Genomic DNA, 22,452 nt, shown 5'->3' on the forward strand with positions numbered 1-22,452 from the left:
ACAACAACCATCCCCACACAGTCTAGAACAGCTGCATTAGGACGAAGCAGAGCTCTGTTTAGTGGGTTGGTTAGAACGAATTGGATTACGAATGTGCAAGGCCATATAGGTTTTTAAAAAGGCTGAAAATACATTCGGGTATGCTCTGGAGGTTCAAAGCACAGCCATCTCTGTTGGCATCGCCATCCTATGATCACACTCCAGGGCTAGCTAATAAGTTTTTATGTAAGGGCCGGTCTGTTACTGGCCTGCAGATCCGACTTCCTTCACTAGGTGGCACAAGGAGGCTGAGATCTGATGGCTCCGTCTTTGATAAATGCTATAAAAAGGTTTCCTTGTGACATGCCAGTTGCCCCAACGATAGGCTACGGCTTCTTCATTTCAGAGTCACGCTCTGCTAAGCAACTCCTAACTCTATAGGTCCAGCTATGGCTCGGGCAGATTAGAAGAACCCAGAAGGCTGGATGCAGGAAGCACAACTGATGCAGGAAGCACAAAATCAATAACAAAATCTGTTCTATATGTATTTAGGAGCAGCGGCGGTAGGCAAGGACACCCTCTGAGGAACTGTAACTCCTGCGCTCCCCCCCCCCCCGGTTAATGCATTCAAAGAGCCAAATTTCCACTTACAACATCTGCTTCTTTCTTCCTTCTTTTCTTCCTTTCAATTTTGGTCATCTAGGAGAAAAGCAGGGACGATGTCAGGGGTGAGAACCTCCTGAGCCCTCGGTGTCCCAATTGCTATATTTTCATTTGGCCAGCTCACATGGCCTTCTGCACAATTACACCCTTTGACGGAAGACACGAGATAGCTCTGCTATTTAACAGTCCTTCTCCTGTCTGAAACATCCTTCTGTCATACCATCTCAAGCCTTTGGGCTTGCTGGCATTTGATAAGGGGCGGGTTTAATAGGCTCAAAGGTGGCTAGCAGAGACCAGGATCCTGGTTCCACGGACAAGGCAAACAATGACGGAGTTCCAATTCACGGGAGAGGAAGAAGGACAGTTGTCTTTTTATACTCAGCCATGTATTTCAAAATGGCTGACCATCGCCTTCTGTTCCTCTCCCCACGACAGATCCCCGTGAGGTAGGTGGGGCCGAGAGATCTCGGACAGAATTGCTCTGTGAGAACAGCTCTGTCAGGACTGTGACTGGCCCAAGGTCCCCCAGCAGGCAGCATGTGGAGGACTGGGGAAGCAAACCAGATTAGAAGCCACCATTCTTAGCTGCTACACCAAGGTTGAAGAACAGTCAAGGCCCTCCCCCCCCCCGCCATAAATATTCCTAATATTTTTGCTTCCTCATGGACATGGCATGGGAGTAAGAAAAGGGACAGGGAGGAACATTGTTTTTGCTTTTCCCCACTGACTGCCTCCTTCCCCTCAAAGTCCTTAATGCGCAGCTTCCTCTCAGCAAATCTATGGCAAAGGGGTCAGCAAGCGAAAGACAAACTTGCACTCAGCTCGGAAGCCAAGAATCGCCCCTCTCCACTGCCCTTCCCCACCCCCATATTTCCTGCTCTGCCTAACAGATTTCAGCCTTTCCCAGAATGACAGCTGCTGGCCAGATGAAAAGGATTGTGGAAGTGAAAATGATGCGAGACAAGCATTAAATCCCGTTGCGTGCGAAATCCAACGGCTCTAGATAGCGATTGGGGTCAGAGTTTTGTAGCAGTGGTGGAGTAATGGAGTAGCTGCCGCCTTTCACGGCTTCTTTTGTTGTCTGATATCCTGCCCCTGGTTTCCCCCTTTCCCCCGTTCCTTTTGTGTGTGAGGAGAGCCCCTCTTTCATCCCTTGCCCCAGAGTTCCCTTATCTGTCTATGTACCTGCCATCCTTCCTGCCCCTCCTTTTCTCAACTAGTCTGCCCCCACCCTTGCTGCTCTAGCCACCTACCCCACACTGGCCACCCCCTGCTTTGCTACTCTCCCTAACTACTCCCACCTGTGGCACTGCATCACCCCCACTCCTGGCATTCAGTCTCCTCCCCCCTGGACTCTTCCCTCCTGCCTGTCAGCCTTTCTATTCCACTCCCCCCCCCACCCCCACCGCTGGCATTCATTCACTCAGCACCCTTACTGTCTTCCCAGCATTGCACCTGCTGAGGGACGCTGTCTCCCCTAGGCTCCTTCCCCAAATCTCCCGGAGTTTCCCAGCTTGATCCCTACCCTACCCCTAGCAACCCTTCAGCTCTATCCCTCACCCCCTTCCCCATCCAGTCCCCCCAGCTAATATGGTAGTAGCTCATCTACACACCAACTGTCCCAGAAGAAGCTGCAGTGGCCAAGAACCTGCCCAGTAACAGAACAGATCCCCCTTTTGTGGCGATCATCCCCCAGGGTCCCGCCTCCCCTCCAGGGCTCTGAACCAATTGCCTCCTTTTTAAAGAAGTGCGTCGTCTGCCAGGTACATCTGGCGTTTTATACAGAACGATGATGTAGATGATGGATGGTGAAGGCGTCTGTTGCTGGTGCTCCACCCATCTGCCTTTTATTTATTATTTATTATTTATTTATTGTATTTCTATACCGCCCTCCCCGAAGGCTCAGGGCGGTTTACAGGAAACAACAAAATAGTACAGGTTTTCCAAACTGAGCAGCCCACAAGCATCCAGGTGACACAGGACCAAGGATAGCCACGTGCCAACTACACATTTCGCTCGCTGTTTTATGATCTTGCAGCAGTCTGGTGTGAATTCTCGAGCGAGACCTTTCCAGAAGCACTGGTTATTTAACATGCCAGCCAGGGGCTGGGTTAAGAAATAATATTAAGAAGAGCAAGGTTGTGGCTGGAAGCAGCATTTCAGAAGCAAATTCCCTACTGTCATTTCGCCCCCCCCCCAAAAAAAAAAGACTTCAAAAAGCAAAAAATCACAGCGGAGATTTTTTAAGGCATGTGAAAAACAAGACCCTCATTCTAGCAGGCTCCAAGAACCAATCATCGCTTAAGCTGGAATTGTAGCCCACTTTTCACTACCCGAAGGAGTCTCAAAGCGGCTTAGCACCACCTTCCCCTCCCCACGATAAAACCCCTGTGAGGTAGGTGGAGGAGTGGGGACTCGAACCCGCCTCTCCAAATTAGAGGTCTTAACCGCTACGCCAAGATGGCTCACTTGAGGCTGTGACAGACCAGCTTACCTTGGAGGCAGAGTTATCCAAAGGCATATACTCAATCATATATTCATCCAAAAACACCTTGAAGGTGTTGACCCACACCCGGACAGGGGACTCGCTCCAGTCCCTCTGCTCAAGTTTCATCGTCTTCTCCAGAATTTGTTCGAACAATGCATGGAGGTCTTTGTAACGGATGCTATTCCCATCGCCCATCTAAGTAGCACAGAGAAGAAAGGGGAGGGGGGGGGAGAGAGAGAGGACTCTCAGTTTTTCCCTTTGATTCAGATTGGTTGGAGTGTTGACAGCTCTACATCATGGGGGCCCTGACCTGGATGGCCCGGGCTAGCCCAAATCTGGGCAGCCAAGCAGGGAGCTCCGGTTAACATTAGCAGTTCAATGGAGACCACCAAGAAATGCCAGGGTGGCTACACAGAGGGAGGCAATGGAAAATCACTACTTCTGACTGACTCTTGCCATGAAAACGTTGGGGGTGTCACCATAGCCTCTCTATGGGAAATGGTGTCCCACAAACACCGAGAGGACAGTGCAGAACTCTGCCAACTGGAAGCACCAACAAACATGCCCCCCTTAAGGCCGCCTCGCCTCCCAAGGCAGCAGCCCCGTAAACGTACCGACAGAGCTGATGAGTAGAAGCTGAAGATGTTTTGTCGGAATTCCTTCAAGGCTTTTTTGAAGACAACATCCACCAGAGTGTCTTTCTTGCAGTCTTCACTTTCCAGGTCGTTCATCTGCGGGGCACAGAAGAACGCCAGCTGTAAGGCCGTGCCCTTCTGCTGGGTCCCACCTCAAGTGCCCTAGCAAAATTCCCGTTATGGCTAGAGAAATATCCCTGCCGAATGAGGCTACATTGTGCCTCTTTTCTAACTTCCTGTCCTCAACAGTGGCTGGCCAAAGAAATCCGGGAAACAGGACGTGAAACAACGGCGAGAGAGCCAGCACAGGGGTTACGGTGTTAAGCCGGCAGACTCTGGTTCGAATCCCAACTTGGCTAGGGATGCTCGCTGAGCGACCTTAGGCCAGCCAAACCTTCCTCATAGGGTTTTTATTGTTAAGGCAAAAGGGAGGAGGGGAGAATGATGTGAGCTCCTTAGGGTCCCCATGGGGAAGAAGTGTAGGGAATGTAGGGACAGACACATTGCTTGAACCAAGATCAGGCGTTTTCACCTGTTTTACTACTGAGACCCCCCTGAAACATTATTCAGGCTTCAAAAACCCCCAGAAGTGGCACAATTGAGCAGAACAGGGTTGGGAAGCAGAGCTGTGGACATGTCCACCTGGGGCCCCTCCCCTTCCCACCCCCTCCAGGCCCATCACCGGCCAGTCTGGGAGGGAGGTAGATGGGTCGACATGACCATATATGATCCTATGTTGAACTGATTAAAACAAATATTTTAAAAAAATAATAATTAACTTCCATCCATTTGGGAGACCCCTCCGGGGCGATCAAGAAACCCCAGGGATACACAAAAACCTGGCTGAGCAAGCCTGACCTAAAGCATCCAGGTGATATCAGCTGGCTGCATGGGGAGGGCTGGGGAACCCAACCTGGTCCCCCAGATTAGAGGGCGCTGCTCTTTGACCGCTACACCAGGGGGAGTCAACCTGTGGTCCCCCAGATATCCATGGACTACAGCTCCCATGAGCCCCTGCCAACGTCTGCGTCATAATCTCAGGCAATTTGCCTGCCTCCCATGATACCTTTTTCAAGAGGAACTCGTCCATGCTTTTCAAGTCATTGGTGCTGCTTAGGAGTTGCAGCCCATCGTTCTGCCACTGCGCCGGTTCCATGGTGACATTGTTGACCTTCAGGCTGCGCTTGCGCTTCACCAAGGGCGAGGGCTCCTTGTTTTCTTTGCATTCCCGCCGATCGATGCCCGACAGCTCGGGGCTCCTCGGGGGAGTCAGGTGACGCGGACCCAGCTCTGCCGGGGCAAAGACATTTCCGACGCGTTCGTCAAGGGCGCCTCCGTGCCAAAGGTCCAGTTGAAAGCGCCAAGCCCTGATCGGGTTGGCTTAGAGCAGGGGTAGTCAACCTGTGGTCCTCCAGAGGTCCATGGACTACAATTCCCATGAGCCCCTGCCAGCGTTTGCTGGCAGGGGCTCATGGGGATTGTAGTCCCTGGACCTCTGGAGGACCACGGGTTGACTACCCCTGGCTTAGAGAACTAGAGAACCTTGGGAGCAACCCCATCGCAAGAGATCTTGCCTCGGAGGTGCTATTAAGAAATTCGACATTAAACCAACATCGGCATAGCGACATCCCTGCCTCGGAACTGTTCTTCGTGTTTTGGGTGTAAGCAACACAACTCCTTAGCAGCCCCGCTATCTAAAATTTGGACATACGGCAGGCGTGTGAAATGGGGCTGATTTTGAGCGAGGCCACTGGTGTGCCTGGCTCAGGACTGCCATCTTGGGCAGGGCTTCTTCAGGATCTCAGGTAAGGAAAAGCCAACCCCGTCATCTACGGCCTAAGGGCTACAGCCGCACTCAGCTGCTTTGGTTCAAATTAAACCGGGCTTTTGCGTGATGTTCGAATTGCATCTGGGGAGGGCAACTGAGATGGACAACCTGCTGATCGCACGCTCTCCCGCTGAGGCCCAGCCCTTCCCCAGGTCTGCCCTCCTGCTAGCTGGGATGCCTCCTGCGCTTTTACCTTCATCGAGCAGGAGTCCTGGTGCCATCTCTCTGACCACAGGATCTTGTTCGGGGCAAAACTCCTGGACCTCAGTTTGGGAGGCAAGTTCTTCTCTATTCGGTTTTTTTTCTCCCTGCCTCCCTTTGGTCCAAAACCTCATCTTCGGCCTCTGAGGTCTGCCAAAGACAAAAAAAGAGAGAGAGGTATGGATGTTACCTCCAGTCAGGTTGCCCTTGGGAAAAGGACAGGCAGTCATGGAGCAACACTACTGACGACATGCCAAAGAGTAATGTGGTAGGAGGGTGAGCGTGGGGTAATGGCTGGCATGCTGGACTCGAATCCGGGAGACGGGGGCAAAGCTCCACTCTTCCATGGTAGCTCCAGGGCTGAGCCTGGGCCAGGCACTTCCTCCAAGCCTGTCCTACCTCACAGGGTTGTTGGGAGGATAAAATGGAAGACAGGAGAACAACTCAGTTGCCTCAAGTCCCCACGGAGGAAAAAAGCAGGCGATAAAAGAAAGAAATGGAATCAATCGACACAACGTGCTCTTTCAGCAGGGAAGCTCTGCTTCAGACCTTTCTAAATGGAAAACCAGGGAAAGCATTCCGCACATCAGTAGAACTTCTTTTCAGCAACAAATGCTGCATTTCGCCAGGAGTGCCACAGGCCAATTTCTGCGGACTAAGTTAGCCAAGGCTAAGTTGTCTGAATGAAACGGGGCAATGCCCCATGAGGGTCGGGGTCTCGGGCCGAGCAGGCTAATCACAGCTCGCTCCTGCTTGTGCTTAAACGTTCCCCTCTATCGTCCCTGGAGAAGGGACGTGGCAAATCCGAACTGTGCAGATGGCCTTCAGTCGGCATCGGGGTACAAGCAAAACAAAACGTGAATTATTTCTGTTAAAAAGCGGAGGAAGGCAAGGGAAATGGCCTTGGTGAAATATGTCCACCTACAGGAAACTAGTATGCATGCCAGGAAAAAAAAAAGAAAAGCCAAAAGCTGTACCCCCCCCCCCCAGACTTTTATACCTTTCATCTGTAGCAGTAGTCTTCGGGACTGCTGCCGGAATTTCAATCTCTTCTTGAGACAAGGTTTTATGAAGTCTCGGTTCGCTTTCACTGCATGTGAAACACTGCAGCATCTGCAACAATGACAAGCCAGAGAAATGCTTCAAAATCAGGGTGCCAGTTCGATATTCTCAGAGGTAATGGAGTCTTGACAATGATTCGATGATTTTGGGATTTAGGAGGGCTGGAAAAGTGGGGGCACACAAGCACGCACACACACACACACACGCGCGCGCGCGCCTTGCTAGGAGAGGTGCTCTCAAGTCAAAACTCCTAGCTTGGCTGCCAAAAAATCGGCAAAATGTAAGAACTCTCTACAGGATCCTGGTTATGTGATGAAGGACACGGCATGTCTCATTTCTCTTGACGCTGCCGGCTCGGAAACTCAGAGAGGGCAGACGGGAGCGCGAAGATATCCTTTTATTGCCTGTTGAATGCATTTTGGGGACCTGCCGGAGAGCTTTAAGCTCACCCTACCCACAAAACTCCCACAAACCAACGGAACGTGGAGGCCTATTCCAAGATCTATCTATCTATCTATCTATCTATCTATCTATCTATCTATCTATCTATCTATCTATCTATCTATCTATCTATCTATCTATCTATCTATCTATCTATCTATCTATCTATCTATCTATCTATCTATCCATCTATCCATCTATCCATCTATCCATCTAATCTATCTAATCTATCTAATCTATCTGCAACTGCAACTGATCCTCACCCGACAGAGCCCAGGACTACCAATGCTTCCTGCCACATTAAAGTGCAGGGCTTTCCACTCCCGATATAATTACCATTACTGGGAAAGGATGTTATTTCCACTGCAAAACACGTAGGAAGCAAATGCCATGAATGTTGTGCAATGAGGTTCACCTTTTAAAGCCTGTTTACGGAAGCGTTCCCAAAGGGGACCACCATTATCGCCCCGGGACGGGTGAACCTCTCGGCTTTGCAAGAGGTTGGGCCCAGGGAAAGGAACAGGTGTCCATTTGCACACACAGAGTGGACAACTGGACCTGTCCTGCCCTGGCCAGCCAGTTGCCCAAAGCCAACTGGAAGTAGAAGGGCTCTAGGGTTCGAAATACTTGGAGGGTTTTTTTTTGGGGGGGGGGATGAGCCTGAGGAAGGGAGGGCTTGGGGAGGGGCAGGCCTTCAGAGACTCTAATCCTAGAGTCTCCACCTGCCAAAGCAACCATTTTCTCCAGGCGAACTAATCTCTGCCGCCTGGAGGTCAGCTGTAGTCCCAGATCTCCAGCCAACATCTGGCGGTTGGCAACCCTACGGGGCTGCCACTTGCAGCAACCATACGCCGAGTTGCTGTGAGGCTGCCGAAAATCATTAGGCTCGCGGACGTCCCTGCGTGAGACTGTGTTGTTCATCAATGTTACGCCGAGGATCCCTTTAATGCGCTCAAAAAAAAAACACACTGGGTAATGGACTCCCTGCGCTTTTGTTTCCCTCCAACTGGTGTGCGAGTGATAATCTCCTTCCCTTTCTCCTGAAAACGATCAACCCTGCGCATAGGGGGCTGCCGGACTGGCCTGCCCCTCCCACGGAAAAGGCAGAGATAAATATCGGAAGGGCTGGTGTGCCCGGTGCTGCTGGCCTTCCCTAACGGCTGCTGTGCTGCAGTCTGCTTTATCTCTTTGAGTGAAACAGCCTCTGCGCAGGCCAGCCATTAACGCCAATGGGCGGCTGGAAAAACTTATCATTTGCACACAGCCTACGTCCCGCTCCAAGCAGCTGGGCGAGGGAGACAGAAGAGCTCAGAGAGGTGAGTGTCCAGAGGCAGCTCTCTCCAGCACGGGGGAAATCTGCACGGGCAGGGTCACACCGTCCTTATACACAACAGCAGGCGCCTCGCAGTTCGACACATGTGAACATGAGCGGATCGGGCAAGCGGGTGCTCTGCAGCAGGTGTGCCGAGTGGCGGGGGAAGGAGCTGGCGGAGGAGCTCCGAAAGGCAGAGCAGGAGGAGAGGCGACGGACAGGGGGAAGAGATCTAGGGCTACTCGCATGCAAACGTCATTGGTTAAAAAAAACACACACACAGGGAGGTAGCAGAGTCGGAGGAGGATAACGAGAAAGCGACATCTCGAAGATGGGGAGGGCAGCGCCCCAAGCCAGAGAGTGATCCCAGCCATGGCTGCGCCCCAGCAGGAGAGTTCCCAGTGTGAAAAGTGCCCACTGCTAGTACAACTAGAACTCTGTAGTGGGGTCTGCCTCCAGGAACACAGCTCTGCTTTGCCCAAACCAGAGAGGACGTTCAAAGCTTCTTGACACACCAGGGTCAGGGCAAGGATCGTTTGGCTGGCTAAAGCTGCCACGTTGCCTGGGATTGAGGGAGAGTCTCACTGTTTACTTTAAGCCCTTAGTATGTGAACTCCCAAGCTTAGTGCACTGGAAATTCTGGGCCATTTATTCCCTCCCCCCCCCCCCCCATAGGACCTTTATGGCAAATACTGGTTTTTATTTATCTGGGCAGGCTTGAGGAAAGTCGCTTCAGCCCCTGTGTTTATTGATCAGTTGCTTGAATGTTTTGAATGAATGAAGCAAAGGAGATGCTCAGAGTGACAGTTGGTGGCTTCGGAACCCTGGGCAGGGGCGGGACAGCCAGCCTGATTGGCTGTTTGCTGGACGGGCAGCCAATCAGGGAGGCGTTGGGCTGGTCAGAAACTCCTCCTGTCAGCCCTTTCAATGCAAACTCCCAACTAGCTCCTGGAACTTCTAGGCTCCTTCTGCCTGATTTTTCAGAGGACCTTCATGGCAAATACTGATTTTTATTTATCAGGGCAGGCTTGAGCAAAGTCGCCTAAGCCCCTATGTATATTGGCCAGTTGCTTGATCGCCATTTACAGATATGGGGTCTAAATAGTCCTTATTTAGGTCTTCTTGCTGTTTCCAGACTCGCAGGGCCCTCGTTGGTCTGTCTGTTTGCACGAAAAAATTACATCTGTTGCTGGCAAGGGCTGGTCAGTGCCCGCAGGCCAAGTGGGTCATACCCACGCCACTCAACCCCAACCTCAGTCTGCAAGCCTCTAGCATTGTCTCTGTCGCCGCTTATCTCTAGACTAAGAAGATCACCTTGCAGGCAAAATCTGCTGCTTTGGAAGATGTATTCTGAAGCATCGTAACATTTTAAGGCCCCGTCTCCAAACCCCATGGAATATTTCCAATCTGCGGTAGCCAACCTCCAGGTGTGACCTGGAGATCTGGAATCACACTTGAGGCTTGCTGCACAGGGCTGTTGTGCAGATGAAACAGGAGGCAAAAGTACCCTCATAACAGTTTCATCACCTAGCGTGGTAGACCTCAGATGCTCAGAGAGGGGTGAGAAGAGACACGCATGGCTTGGCTGTGCCTCCCCTCCAGCAGGGAGGCTGGCCAAGCAGTACTTTGAGTGAGACGGGGCTTTCCCCCCTCAAAAGGACACCCGCACCCTCAGATTCCCCTGCCTTGCTTTCGGAACCCCATCCCTCCCCTCCATTCGGGGGTTCCCCTCACCGCAGACAGGAGTCTCCTGAAGCGAAACATTGTTGCGGAAATCCTCCGCAACAGTGACAGTTGGAGGCTTCGGAACCCTGGGCAGGGGCGGGACATACAGCCTGATTGGCCGTTCGTAGGACGGGTGGCCAATCAGGAAGGAGTTGGGCCGTTTTATATGTACACATTTTACATATGTTATCGTTATTCTCATTATTATTATTATTATTATTATTCTGTTGATAGATTGCCGCTCTCTGCGAGCGGGCTTGGGGCGGTTGGCCAGCATACATTCATAATCAGCATATATTCATAATTAAAAACATTCATAATCAGATTTTAAAGCCTCCTGACGTCAACGGTCCCAACTCAAGATTTTTATTTTTGGGGGGGTGGAGTCTGGGAGGGGCAGGGCTGGGAAGGGGGACTTCGGCAGGATATAATCCCACCGAATCCATCCTCCAAAGCAGGCAATTTCTGGAGGGGAGTTGATCTTTGTCGCCTGGAGATCGACTGTAATAGCAGGAACTCTCCAGAGGTCACCTGGAGGTTGGCAACGCTATATGTAGGAAGTGCTGGCACTTTTCAAATGAAACCAACCAGCCCTTTTAGTTCTTCTGGCCAAAGAGCACCAATCTCCTACTAAACATCAGGCTTAAAGTGGTCCCCGTTTGCGGCAGTGGCCACCAAATTTAGTTTTTATTAATAGAAAAGCTGTTTGGCTGTCGGGAGGGAGATGTAATGAAGCTTTAGCAACACTGCATTTACACATATCAATTATATTCCTCTGCTGATTTAATTTTACTGTACTCAAATGTTGTTAGAGATAATGCCTCGGATAATAAAACATCGGTTTCATCTCCACCAAGGGAGCAGCCAAAAGCAAGCACTACGGGAAGGTTTATGGATCTATCTACTCTCTTGTGAATTTCTATTACAAATCGTCCACATTTCTTATTAGTTTCTCAGGGATACGGTGACCACGGGTCCCACGGCCACTGACGGCGTGGCCTGGCGCTTAGCAAAATGAGCTGAGCTCGAATTCAAAGAAAGATTTATACAGCGCTTTAAAAAAAATTGCTGCTAATGATTTTGTGATGCAAGGATGAAAAGGCTTCAAAATTCCTTCAAGGTACTGAGGTCTGGTGCGGCCTTAAGTTTTGCATACTGTTGTTACCGGCCACGAGCCAATTTAGGGAGTGGCGGGAAATAAATCAAATAAATCAAATAATAATGATAATAATGATGATGCTAATAATGATATAATAATACACAAGGCCTCGGATACATGCTTTCGGGGGCAGGACTGGGAAGCACCTCTGCTTCGCACGCTAGAGATCCACTTTTACGCCCTGCAAACATCAAAGAGGATGTCTGTGTGGTGTTGTGAGGCGCATCTTTATAAAGAAAGGAGGCTGTATGCCCACCTGGAGGATCCTTTGCTTAGTGTACCCTGGAGAGCCAGCTGCCAGCATCAGGAGGGTAGATCCCACACTACACCGACAGCAAAGTTAACGGGAACTTAACAGGATATACCCAATTCATGTCCCAGACCTCCTGGGGGATTTCTTTCACTGAAGGCCCACACTGCTTCGATCTGTTGCTAAATAAATTCCCACTGGAAATCTGCGACACTTGTTGGGAATTTTCTCATTGAGTAAAGAAGCATCTTACTGGCTTTGTCTTACGTCTAGTTTTTGGGGGCCTCCTTCCCTCACTTCCCTTTGCTTCGCTAGCTTTATTTACTCTGCAGTCATGAATGGCAACCGAGGACCCCACAGGCCTGGACACTAAACAGTGCTCCCTGCACTTGGCAATTCCAGCCCTTCAGATTCTGGCTTTGCGCCTCTGTACATGCTGTTTCCTGGTCACACTGAAATTGGATGGGATGTCGGGAACTAGCGTCTCTCTTTCTCTCGCTGCCAAGGGGCTCGTGGTCACTGTAGTCCCTGGAGAGCCACAATTGGGCCATCCCTACTAGAAATAGTACTCCAAGACAGCAGAAGCCACCCATGTCCCTCCCCGTGGCTTCACCAACGCAAGCAGGTGTCCGTGTTATTGGCTCGTGACTGTGTTCTTGGAGGCTGCCCCTCCCTACGATCCCATTACCAGTCGGAGAAAGACTAAGGGTTAGCAGCTAAGGGTTAGACAAGAAACGCCCCCGGCACAGCAGCTTCCTCGGGGTGGTGGTGGTGGGGGGGGGGTAGAAATTACCATTTCAGAGTCACTGTGACAGGGCTGCCCAAGTCTGGCTGCACACCCGGGGTCGGGGTCAGCAGGTTGGTCAAGGGAGCGAAGGATTTCAAAACGCTCATCGCAATCCTCTTCCTCCGTATCCCCCTCCCAAGCAGCCAAAGCGCCTCTAGTCAAGAAATCGGAGCGTGTCCGTGCCATGCGGGCTTTCTTTTTATGGGCTGGTCTGGCCACCTGCTCGACACCAAATGATAAAAACAGATAATGTGAAAAATGTTTCAAACGGAAAAAAAAAGAAAGAAAGAAAGGAAACAAGGCGGTTTGGGCTGACGTCGGAAGCCGAAAGTCAACAGGGTACATGCAACTTATTGGGTTTCGTTTTTCAAGAAATGGCCTTTCTTCCCCAAATGCAACCGTTGTTCAAAGACAAAGGTAAATTGCATTGGGGGCAAACAACAACAGCAACAACAACAACAACAAAAGGAAGGACAGCATAAAGGAAATGCGTTGCAATGGAGTGGATACCAAATAATGGAAAACAGAAATGGAGCGTGAGATTACCTTCGACACGCTTTTTCTGAAGCAATTCATGGCAGAGCGGGAGCCAATAAAGGCGCTCTGATTCTGATGCATGAATTGCTCCATGCAAAAACTTCCGTTGCCATAGAAAACAAGGTGTTGAGGAGAAGGTGTCTGAGCCTAGCTTCTCCCTGAACCTGGTTGTTTTCGGAGCCCAAGGGGCTCTTTTGGATGGAGAAGCGCTCCTTTGCATGAAACCCCAAACGGGCCGGACACAAGTTGCCCACCTGAACAAGGCCACGGTGGTATTGCTGTGGAAGGGGCGCCTCCTGAAACGCCTGCCGCTGCTTGCCCACCCAAGAAAACCTTGGCTTAATATTATATTAAGAGCACAAACTTTAAAGTAGCATAGAAAACTTCTGGCAGGGGGCGGGAAAAAAAAAAAAGCTGTGTCTTACCTCCCCTCTGCCCGGCCCAGGAATCTTTAATGGCTTTTTAGGGTCTTCTTTTGGAAGGAACAGATGGGCTGAAGATTCTTTGCTGAAATTAAAAAATGAGAACACTGAAGACCCTCAACTGATTTGCTCCCTCCCCCCCCCCCAATGTGCATAGCCCAAGGAAGGACAACTTCCGGTCATGTACCCCAGCCCCGGATGACACGGTCCAGACAGTCAGATGACCACATACAAAGTTTACAAACACAACATGTTTCGGAGCCAAACAGTTCAAGGAGGGCCTCCAAGGAGTAAAGCTGCAGTAGAATGATTCAGGGCAGGAGGTGACTTTTTGTTGAGGAGAAAGCCTTTCCTGCACCAACTGTCTTGCTGCATTGTACAGGTGTGCTTGCATTCATTGCTCTGTTGCCCACCCCTCTTGTTCTATTCTTAATTCATTTAATTTAATAATTTAATCCCGGTGGACCACCGGCTCAGGGCGGCGTACGTCGTATTGCCCAAATGCCAAAAAGTTAAACCAGTAATTTTGCTGACTGACTGGAAAGTTGGTTGTTGTCTTTTTAGAATCATAAAATCATAGAGTTGGAAGGGACCTCATGGGTCATCTAGTCCAACCCCCTGCACTCTGCAGGACACTCACATCCTAATCGCTCATCCACTGTCACCTGCTACCCCCTTGAACCTTCACAGAATCAGCCTCTCCGTCAGAGGGCTATCCAGCCTCTGTTTAAACATTTCCAAAGATGGAGAACCTACCACCTCCCGAGGAAGCTTGTTCCACTGAGAAACCGCTCTAAATGTCAGGAACTTCTTCCTGATGTTTAGATGGAATTTCTTTTGCATTAATTTCATCCCATTGGTTCTGGTCCGTCCCTCCTGGGACGTACGTAATACCTACTTGTCCTCTTCCCCAGGTCCCAGTGAGAAAGGCAGACCATAAACAAAAATACAAATAATACACATTAAAGGAACATCTTTCTCCTACAAAGAGGAGGGCAGAGCTTTTGTTTGCTTCCCTCTGGGGAGAGAGTGGCTTCATGGTGCTTTCCTTGCTGTTCTGGTGAAACCTCCAGGGATAAAGCGAAGCCTCTGCTTCCTGTGGGAGAGCATTCCGCCACCCCCCTGCCCCCCCAAAATAAAAAAGCTCCAGAAGGAAGCACACCCATCTGCACAGCAGCACTACTCATAAAGATCAAGGGCATGCACCTGGCACGGAGTGAACACGCACATCCAGCGCGCATTTCAAAATCGCTAGGCAGACAGATGAAAATGTGGACTGTACCCAGATGACGACAGGCTGCAAGAATGCAGCCACCATCACTGAGGTTTTGAACATTTTTCTTTTTAAAAGAAGCTAGCTTCAAGGACGTGGGGTTGACATGATGGAACCCTGAACTTCCAAGCGTGCTGATCAGAAGCTCCGGCACTCTTCGGAGTTCTTTATCCCTCCCTATACCGTCCTCTCTGCTGACTTCCGGTGACCTCATAAGGCTTTCAAGGCACGGGTCATTCAGAGGTGGTCTTGTCAGGGCCTGCCACTGACTAGCAACCTTGGACTTGCTGGACGGCCTCCCGTCCAGGTACTGACCAGGGCTGGCCCTGCTTAGCTTCTGAGATCCAGAAGAATAGGGCTAGCCTGGGCTAGCCGGCTAACAAATTGCAGGAAATTATAGACACCGATCCATTTTGGCCACAAATGGCAGCATTTTGCATTTCTGGAGGCAGAATTTCTCTAGCCCTTTCTCTCCGTCACTTCCTGTTTTGCAGGCTGGATATTCACGCTCGCCCTTAGCCTTCTTAGGCTCAACCCAAAACACACATACTGTTGGGCTGCCCGTCAAGCCACTGACCTCACAGGAAAAGGGAACTGCTAACACAAACAGGGCGGGAAAAGACCTCCTCCTCTCTCTCCTAGGACTACGAAAATCAAATCTGCAGTTATGTATTTCGTCTTCCTTTTAAAAGAGAGAGAGAGAAACCAGAAGAGAAAAAAAAGGACGAAGAAACCAGCAATAAACAAAGGGGATTTGCTTCACAGCACAGAGGAGATGCAGACCCTCAAAGAGACATCTTATTTGGACCATTCAACCGTTTACTGGGTTTCATATACAGGACCGTACACAAATCCCTGTGTGTGGCTTTTTGGGTCATCTTTATGCTTTTTGGTTTGCTTCCAACCTCTTAACCATGCTCTGTTGAGCAGCCCAGATTCTCACGTTCTAAAATAAGTGCCCCAAAGTGATACTCACTTAGTGCTCTTGTGGCTGTCCTTCGGGGTGAAGAACATGGGACCAGCCCTGGTCTCGCCAGAAGTCCTCTCGCTGCCCTGACTGGACATTCGGGGTAACCGGAACCGCTCCTTTCTGGGGGGCTGGACGCTCGAGCCTTCCCGAGATTCGGCAGCCACTTGCGGGTTGAGCCTCTCTAGCCCAGCAGGGTCCTGGGCTGAGGGTGGCTGGCTTCCTCGCCGTTCCAAGGTCAAGACAATTGTCCTTTCCCTCTGGGTCACACGCGCGGGGGGGCTTCCCTTTTTCGAGACCGTGAGCCCTTTGATATCCACGAGCCTGGGCTCTGTGTTCTTGGCGAGGGGGCGCTCTCCTTTATTCGGGGGGTTCCCAAGGGGGAGATTCCCGTCGGTTTTCTTGGGTGACCGGACAGAAGTCCCGTGGGGAGGCTCCCTGGCCTTGTTCTGCTCATTTTCATGCCTCTGGAGCTCCTCGAATGCTTTGCGCTCCTTCTCCAAAATCTCCTTCTGCTGCCGGATCTGCTCCATCATTTCTTTCTCGTTCTGCAGCTGCTTCTGCTTGCGCCGTTCTTCCTTCTCCACGTTCAGCTTCTCCAGCCGCTTGATGATCGGGTCCGAAGAGGTCGGTTCCAAGGCAGCAAAGACCGGGCCGGGTTCTCCACTCGACGGAGGACGACCGGCCCTAGGAGACGTTTGTATCTGCCCCGTTCTGGGCAGCTCAGCGTCCCGCTTAGCTTCAAACGACGCGCCCATCCGCTTGTTCCTCAAATTGTTCTCGATCACCGAGTGGCCACCTTTCAGACTATCCTGCGTTGGGTGGTAAAAAGTAGGAAGGCTGCTTGAAATGATGGGCTCTCTAATATGCCCATGGCAGACGGCGTTAGGGGAATCGCAGGCCAGCCGCTCCGTAGCAGCAAGGCACTCTGGGAATTCAGAACTCGAGATTGACCTTTTCCGAGCAGACACGTTGCTGTTGACGTTGCTGTTGACATCAGCGGGAAAGGTGGGGCTCGGAGCGTCGTCAGATTTAGGGCTGTAAGGTAACGAGTCCCTGGCAGCGGAATGGGTATTGTAATCCTGGGAGAAGGCAGGGTCCAGTTTGGTCTTCTGCGTCTCTTCATGGCTCAGCATCTCGAGACTTCCCTGAGAGCTCTCACTCTCTGGGGTTCCCCGGGGAGACTGCATGCCTTCGGAGGCCACTTCCGGGGACCACTGGCGCTCCTCCGAGGGGGACGCTCCCCCCGTGGACCGGACCTTGAGCAACTCCAAGCTAAAGATCGCCTGCTCCAGCTCCCGCATCCGCCGGCTCTCCCGTTTCGCACGGGTGCCTTTCTTAGGGTTGAGGTCTTCCAGTGACTTGGGTCTCTCCCGGACGACCACGGGCTCTTCCGCGTTCACGCCGCTCTGGCTGCTGGCTCTCTCGTGGTGTTTGTACGATATGCTCCCAGAATTGCCGGAGGGATCGATCGGGCCACCCCGGCTTTCCATCACCGATTTGTGCTCTTCCACCGCCCGCTCTCGCTCTTCAAAGGAACGATCTTCCCATTCGGAAGGATCGGAACCCCTGATATCCAAACCGTCCTCTCGCTCCCCTCCTTGGACTGCCGGTCCATTTCCCAACGGCGCCTCCTGCAGCCTTTGCTGTTTTAAAGCTCTATACCTGCGGAAGCAAAGGTAAAAAGAGATTCTGAAGTCTTCTGCAAAAGGGCTGCTTCCACCACCACCTCCCCTTGCCTTTTGAAGCTATCACCTTGTTAACAGCAAGGTAAGTACAGGGGACCACAGGAGCTGAGGGCACCTGTGGGGAGGGCAGGAGGCCTCAAGAAACACAAAGGTGGGTGGAGGAACCAACCAGTGGGAAGGGTAACTGCACGGTGAGGCTGGACTGAACATGCTGCAGCAGTGTTGGGGAAAGGCATCCCACTGGGACAGGCAGAATGGGGACTGACTGCTTGGGGGCAGACTTCTAGGATGGAAAAAAAGGATCCAGTTAAGGATGTGGGGCCATGTAGATGTGGATGCTTTAGGATGCTTTGGGCTGATCCTGCGTTGAGCAGGGGGTTGGACTAGATGGCCTGTATGGCCCCTTCCAACTCTATGATTCTAGGATTCTATGATTCTATGGATGGCTAGAGAGTGAGAGCAGGCAGCGTGGCAGAGGACCAAAGGAGGAGAGCTGATTTTTTATACGCCGCTTTTCATTATGCGAAGGAATCTCGAAGTGGCTTACAATCACCTTTCCCTTCCTCTCCCCACAACAGACCCCCTGTCAGATAGGTGGGGACTGAGAGAGCTCGGAGAGAACAGCTCTGCAAAAGCAGCTCTAACAGAACTGTGACGAACTCGAGGTCACCTAGCTGGCTGCATGTGGAGAAAGGGGAATCAAACTGAGTTCTCCAAATTAGAGCCCACTGCCCTTTAACCACCACACCACACGGGCTTTCACTGAGTCGTGAGCACAAGCTGCCTTATACTGAAAGACCTTTGGTCCATGAAGGTCGGTGTTGCCCCCTCAGAATGCCAGGAGCTCTCCAGGGTCTCAGGCAGTGGTCCTAGAATCACCTACTGCCAGATCCTTAAATTGGAGATACTGGGAACTGAACCTGGGGCCTTCTGCATGGCAACTGATAATCAATCACCTCCTCGCTAGAAGTCCCCTGGCCCTCTGTCTCCACCAAGACCCCCATCCTATAATTCTCTTGAAGCAAACACAGAAGGTCCCCCATTTTGCATGTTCTACCGCATCACAGCAAGAAACAGATCACCACGGCTAAGCTGCGTTTAACAGAACAGCATTAAGTTTAATCAGTGCAACTCGGGGACAATTTCCTGCGCTGTGCCAAGGTAATACGTTACTGCTGGATTTTTTAAAAAAGGGTTATTTATGAGAACAAGATCATTCCGAGCACGTGACACAAAACATGATTTACACATTCACTGCCCTCTTCCTTCAGCTACATGGTGACCTTGTTTCAGATGGGAGGTGACATTAGATTTGAATGCACCCGGTCACGTTGCAAGCAGTTCTTTGCATTGGCATCCAAGTGCACCCAAAACAAAATGCCCTCCCCTCAGTGTTCAGGCACCAGCCGTGCGCAAGGCCTTTTCTTCATCCAGAGGAGCGCCTATTGCTCCATTACCTTTGCCTTGCCCGGTATCCCCTGTAGGCCGCCTGCAACAGGATGACTTTGTCCCGCTGGGTCCGGTAGAGGCTCCTGGCGCAGTAGCTGCGCCACGCGGCCTGGATGAGGGCTGCCGCGGCGTGCCGTCTCCTCAAGCACTCCCGCCAGTAGCTCTGGATGATGAAGCCCGCCAGCCGCATCTGCTGGAACTTCCGCCTGGTGACGTAGCCGCGCCAATGGGACTGGAGGACAATGGCCGCCTCGCCAAAGAGGGCAGAATCCATCAGAGAACCCTTCTCTTCCGCTTCCTTGCTCCTCTGGTGACCGCGCCAGTGCCTCTGCAGGGGAGAAGGAGGGGAAGCATTTTCCAGCACTCAGCATGGGTTCAGACTCCTCTTCTGGAAAGAGCCACAAAAGCAATGCCTATTTCTAGTCCAGCAGGATAGCCAGGAATTTACTATGCCAAGTGCCTTGAACTGACGCTAACGGCCCAAACAACCTGCACGTTCTTTTTGTGTGGAAAAACCTTCTATCTGTTTAGCCATCTATCTCATACAGAGGTCCACAGACCTGCTTGGATTTGTGCACATCTTTGGGATTTTAAGGGCAGATGGGGAGCACTACCTCCAAAATGCAGGAAGTGGAACTAGGCCCGAAATGGGAGGCAGAGCCCAACGTAATATTTCCTCCCTCTCCTTGCTTTGCAAAATGAACGCAGAAAGGGAATAAAAAGAAATGAAGGAAACACCGCGCGGAGGGGGAATAATCAGACAGTGGTGGCAAAAAGAAGGAAGGCCCGAAGAGGGAATGGAACCAGACAATGACTCAGGAAAGCCCGGGTGCTTAATTGTTCTCCAGATCGCAGCCAAGAAAAGACTTTTTGTTTGAATGAGGGCAGACGGAAAAAAAAGCCCCACCTTACAATGTCCCCACCCACTTTCTGAAAAGTTCAGCAGGCAGATGCAACACTGGGGAACCCTGTTTTAAGCTCTCTCTGCTGTCTGTATCGTTTTATATCAGATTGTACGGATGAGACACAAGCACAGCTGAAACATGCCTTGGAGTCCTCTCCTCAAGATGCCAGAGCTCAAAACGATACAGAGAGGAGCCATGTGCTTTAAATGCTGCCCCTCCAAGGACATCATGATTCAGCTGAAAATAGGGGGTGGGGGCTTTTTTTTAAAGTTAAATTAAAAGGCATGAATATGATCGAAGATAGCTGTCTCCCCACTGTAATATTTAATAAGCTTTCCCTGTTCCTTGGTGGCACGATGTTATTGTTCAGTGTGTAAAAAAAAAAGAGCTTTTATACAGATGCTCGAAAGATACAAAGGGACGGAAAGGAGAGAAAGAAGAAGGTGAGCTGACAGCTATGTATGCCAAGCGCTCGGAAGTCATAAAACGTGTGCTGCCCACGCTTACCTGTATGACAACAGCTGCTTGCTTCATGCTCAGGAAGTGCCTCCTGCAAAGCATCGCTCGAAACCAGCTCTGCAGCAGGGTGATCCTTCGCACCACCTCCCGGTGCAAAAGGCCCTGCAGAAGCTGCCGCTGATGCTCCTTCATGAACACCTAATGCGCCCGATGTGGACAGAGACAAAAAATGTACAGTTGTCATTCGCGGCCAGACACGTCCCTCCCCACCTCCACCAGCACTGGAACCTCTGGAAGGTACCACACCCACAACACATTGTGTTACGATGCTCCAAATGTGGCTGACTTGCAAAAGCTTGAACCCTAAAAACCTTGTTGGCGGCGTGGCTGGCCTTGAATCTGGCTCAGGGGTGGCCAAACTGTGGCTCTCCAGATGTCCATGGACTACAATTCCCATGCACATGCTGGCAGGGGCTCATGGGAGTTGTAGTCCATGGCCATCTGGAGAGCCACGGTTTGGCCACCCCTGAACTAGCTGTTCTACTGTAGACCAACATGGCGAACCTCCGGAAACTGCACTTGGCTGTCTCCGTCTCCTTCTCTGGACACGCAAAGAGGTCACTCCCAGGCCAAGGATATTTGAGCTCACACTGTGGTGGGGGAGGGGGGCATCTGGAGAGGGGAACGCCCATTCAGAAAAAGTAAAATGGGGGGAAATGCAAGGGGCAATAGGGCATGAAAGAGGGGTGGAAAGGAAAAGCCAAAATCCTTTAGAAGAAAATAGTCTTTGGCTCACCTTAGGAGAATCCCTGGAGAAGAGCCTAATGCTGGGAGCGATTGAGGGCAAAAGAAGAAGGGGAAGAGAGAGAATGAGGTGGCAGGATGGAGTCACTGAAGCAGTAGGTGCAAACTTAAATGGACTCCGGGGAATGGTAGAGGACAGGAAGGCCTGGAGGAGCATTGACCATGGGGTTGCGATGGGTCGGACACGACTTCGCACCTAACAACAACAAGGAGAATCATCTCCCAAGGCAGAAACTGTATTCAGGGTGAAATGGGTGAAATGGGTGACAGTGAGTGGCAGCAGGATATACCCATCAGCAATCCTGTGTGGGAGTACTAAAGGCAAATGCTGTCGTGTTCTGTCAGGGCTGCGTCCTGGAACTTACCATGGTTCTACCAACTTGGTAGTTGTCGAGGCTGATCTTTTTTTTCCTGAAGAAATCCTGGATGTTTTGCTTCGATGGCAGAATTCCCCGCGGGAGAAGAACGTGGAAGTGATCGACAAAGTCCTGGAAAATCAAATATCCCCGACCGTCAACACGCGAGTTATAAGCACAGATCGGCACACTTGTCGGGCAAAGTTTTGTGGGTCAATGGTATCTAAGGAAGCACATATAAAAGGGGCCTTAAAACTTCAAAACCTGCAGGCTTCCTTCCCCCGTGCAGTCACAGCTCCCTGGTACACCTGGCAGTGTTAATCAGAAATGCTCAGCAGTGACATTCAAGTGTTCTTTCTTTGGACTGAGATTCTCGCTCACCTGACAAAGTACGTATTTTAGAAACGCAACGCTGGAATGCGAGAATCAACCGTGCTTTTCCAAAGACACTGCACAGCCTTTGAAACGTTATCGACCGACGCAAACCCCCCCCCCCCCACAAAACATATGGATTTTACATTCCGGTTTGACATTTTCCATATGCTTTCCTGCGCAGGGGAGGAAAAGAATCTGCCCTTTACGCCAGATTAATGGCACGTCTACTTAAACGGACGAGGCTTGGGGAGGAGGAACAGACAGATCTCCAAAGAGATTTTTCTTTTCCTGCCTTTCTTCATGGCTTAGCAAACCACCGAATCCACTGCTCAATGGGACGTGCACTCACACACACACACACAAAAAAACGCACCGGCTCCTCTCAAGATTCTTGCCGGCAGTCACCTGTGATCGAAGCGATTGCCTCACTTGCTGGCTTGCGTGAATGGCTGGGACATTAACCCCCTTGCATGCATATCTGCAGGTGGAGGTCTTCAAACAAAAGCATCCCCGCAGAGGACCAATTCTTCCTAGCGACAGGCTGCTCCCGCTGTCGTCAGGGGAACGGAATCTCACCTGGAAAGAATATTTGCAGCTGTATCCCGACTGCCGAATGCGCACCGTCTCCAGCATCCCCGTGTACCGCAACTGCCTGAGGACCAGGTTGTCGCTGAATCTCAGAGGGAG

At 51.1% G+C, this 22,452-nt stretch overlaps 1 protein-coding gene across 7 annotated transcripts in view; it reads right to left on the bottom strand.

Moving 5' to 3' along the window:
• The window catches only part of MYO9A (myosin IXA), a 138,457-nt gene that overhangs the window by 18,850 nt on the left and 97,155 nt on the right, over positions 1 to 22,452 (bottom strand). For 6 of the 7 annotated variants that reach the window (XM_077318114.1, XM_077318115.1, XM_077318111.1 and 3 more), the window contains 13 exons: positions 22,342 to 22,452; positions 21,400 to 21,522; positions 20,279 to 20,428; positions 18,875 to 19,194; positions 15,739 to 17,394; positions 13,493 to 13,574; positions 12,537 to 12,749; positions 6,795 to 6,907; positions 5,787 to 5,944; positions 4,832 to 5,055; positions 3,745 to 3,861; positions 3,137 to 3,325; positions 631 to 678 (listed from right to left, as the gene is read on the bottom strand). In XM_077318114.1, coding sequence (XP_077174229.1) covers positions 631 to 678; positions 3,137 to 3,325; positions 3,745 to 3,861; positions 4,832 to 5,055; positions 5,787 to 5,944; positions 6,795 to 6,907; positions 12,537 to 12,749; positions 13,493 to 13,574; positions 15,739 to 17,394; positions 18,875 to 19,194; positions 20,279 to 20,428; positions 21,400 to 21,522; positions 22,342 to 22,452 — 3,504 coding nt within the window. The remainder of the gene's footprint in view (positions 1 to 630; positions 679 to 3,136; positions 3,326 to 3,744; positions 3,862 to 4,831; positions 5,056 to 5,786; positions 5,945 to 6,794; positions 6,908 to 12,536; positions 12,750 to 13,492; positions 13,575 to 15,738; positions 17,395 to 18,874; positions 19,195 to 20,278; positions 20,429 to 21,399; positions 21,523 to 22,341) is intronic. The other variant, XM_077318116.1, reaches the window with a different exon arrangement.

This window comes from Paroedura picta, chromosome 18 (assembly GCF_049243985.1).
Source record: "Paroedura picta isolate Pp20150507F chromosome 18, Ppicta_v3.0, whole genome shotgun sequence".
Lineage (NCBI taxonomy): Eukaryota > Metazoa > Chordata > Lepidosauria > Squamata > Gekkonidae > Paroedura > Paroedura picta.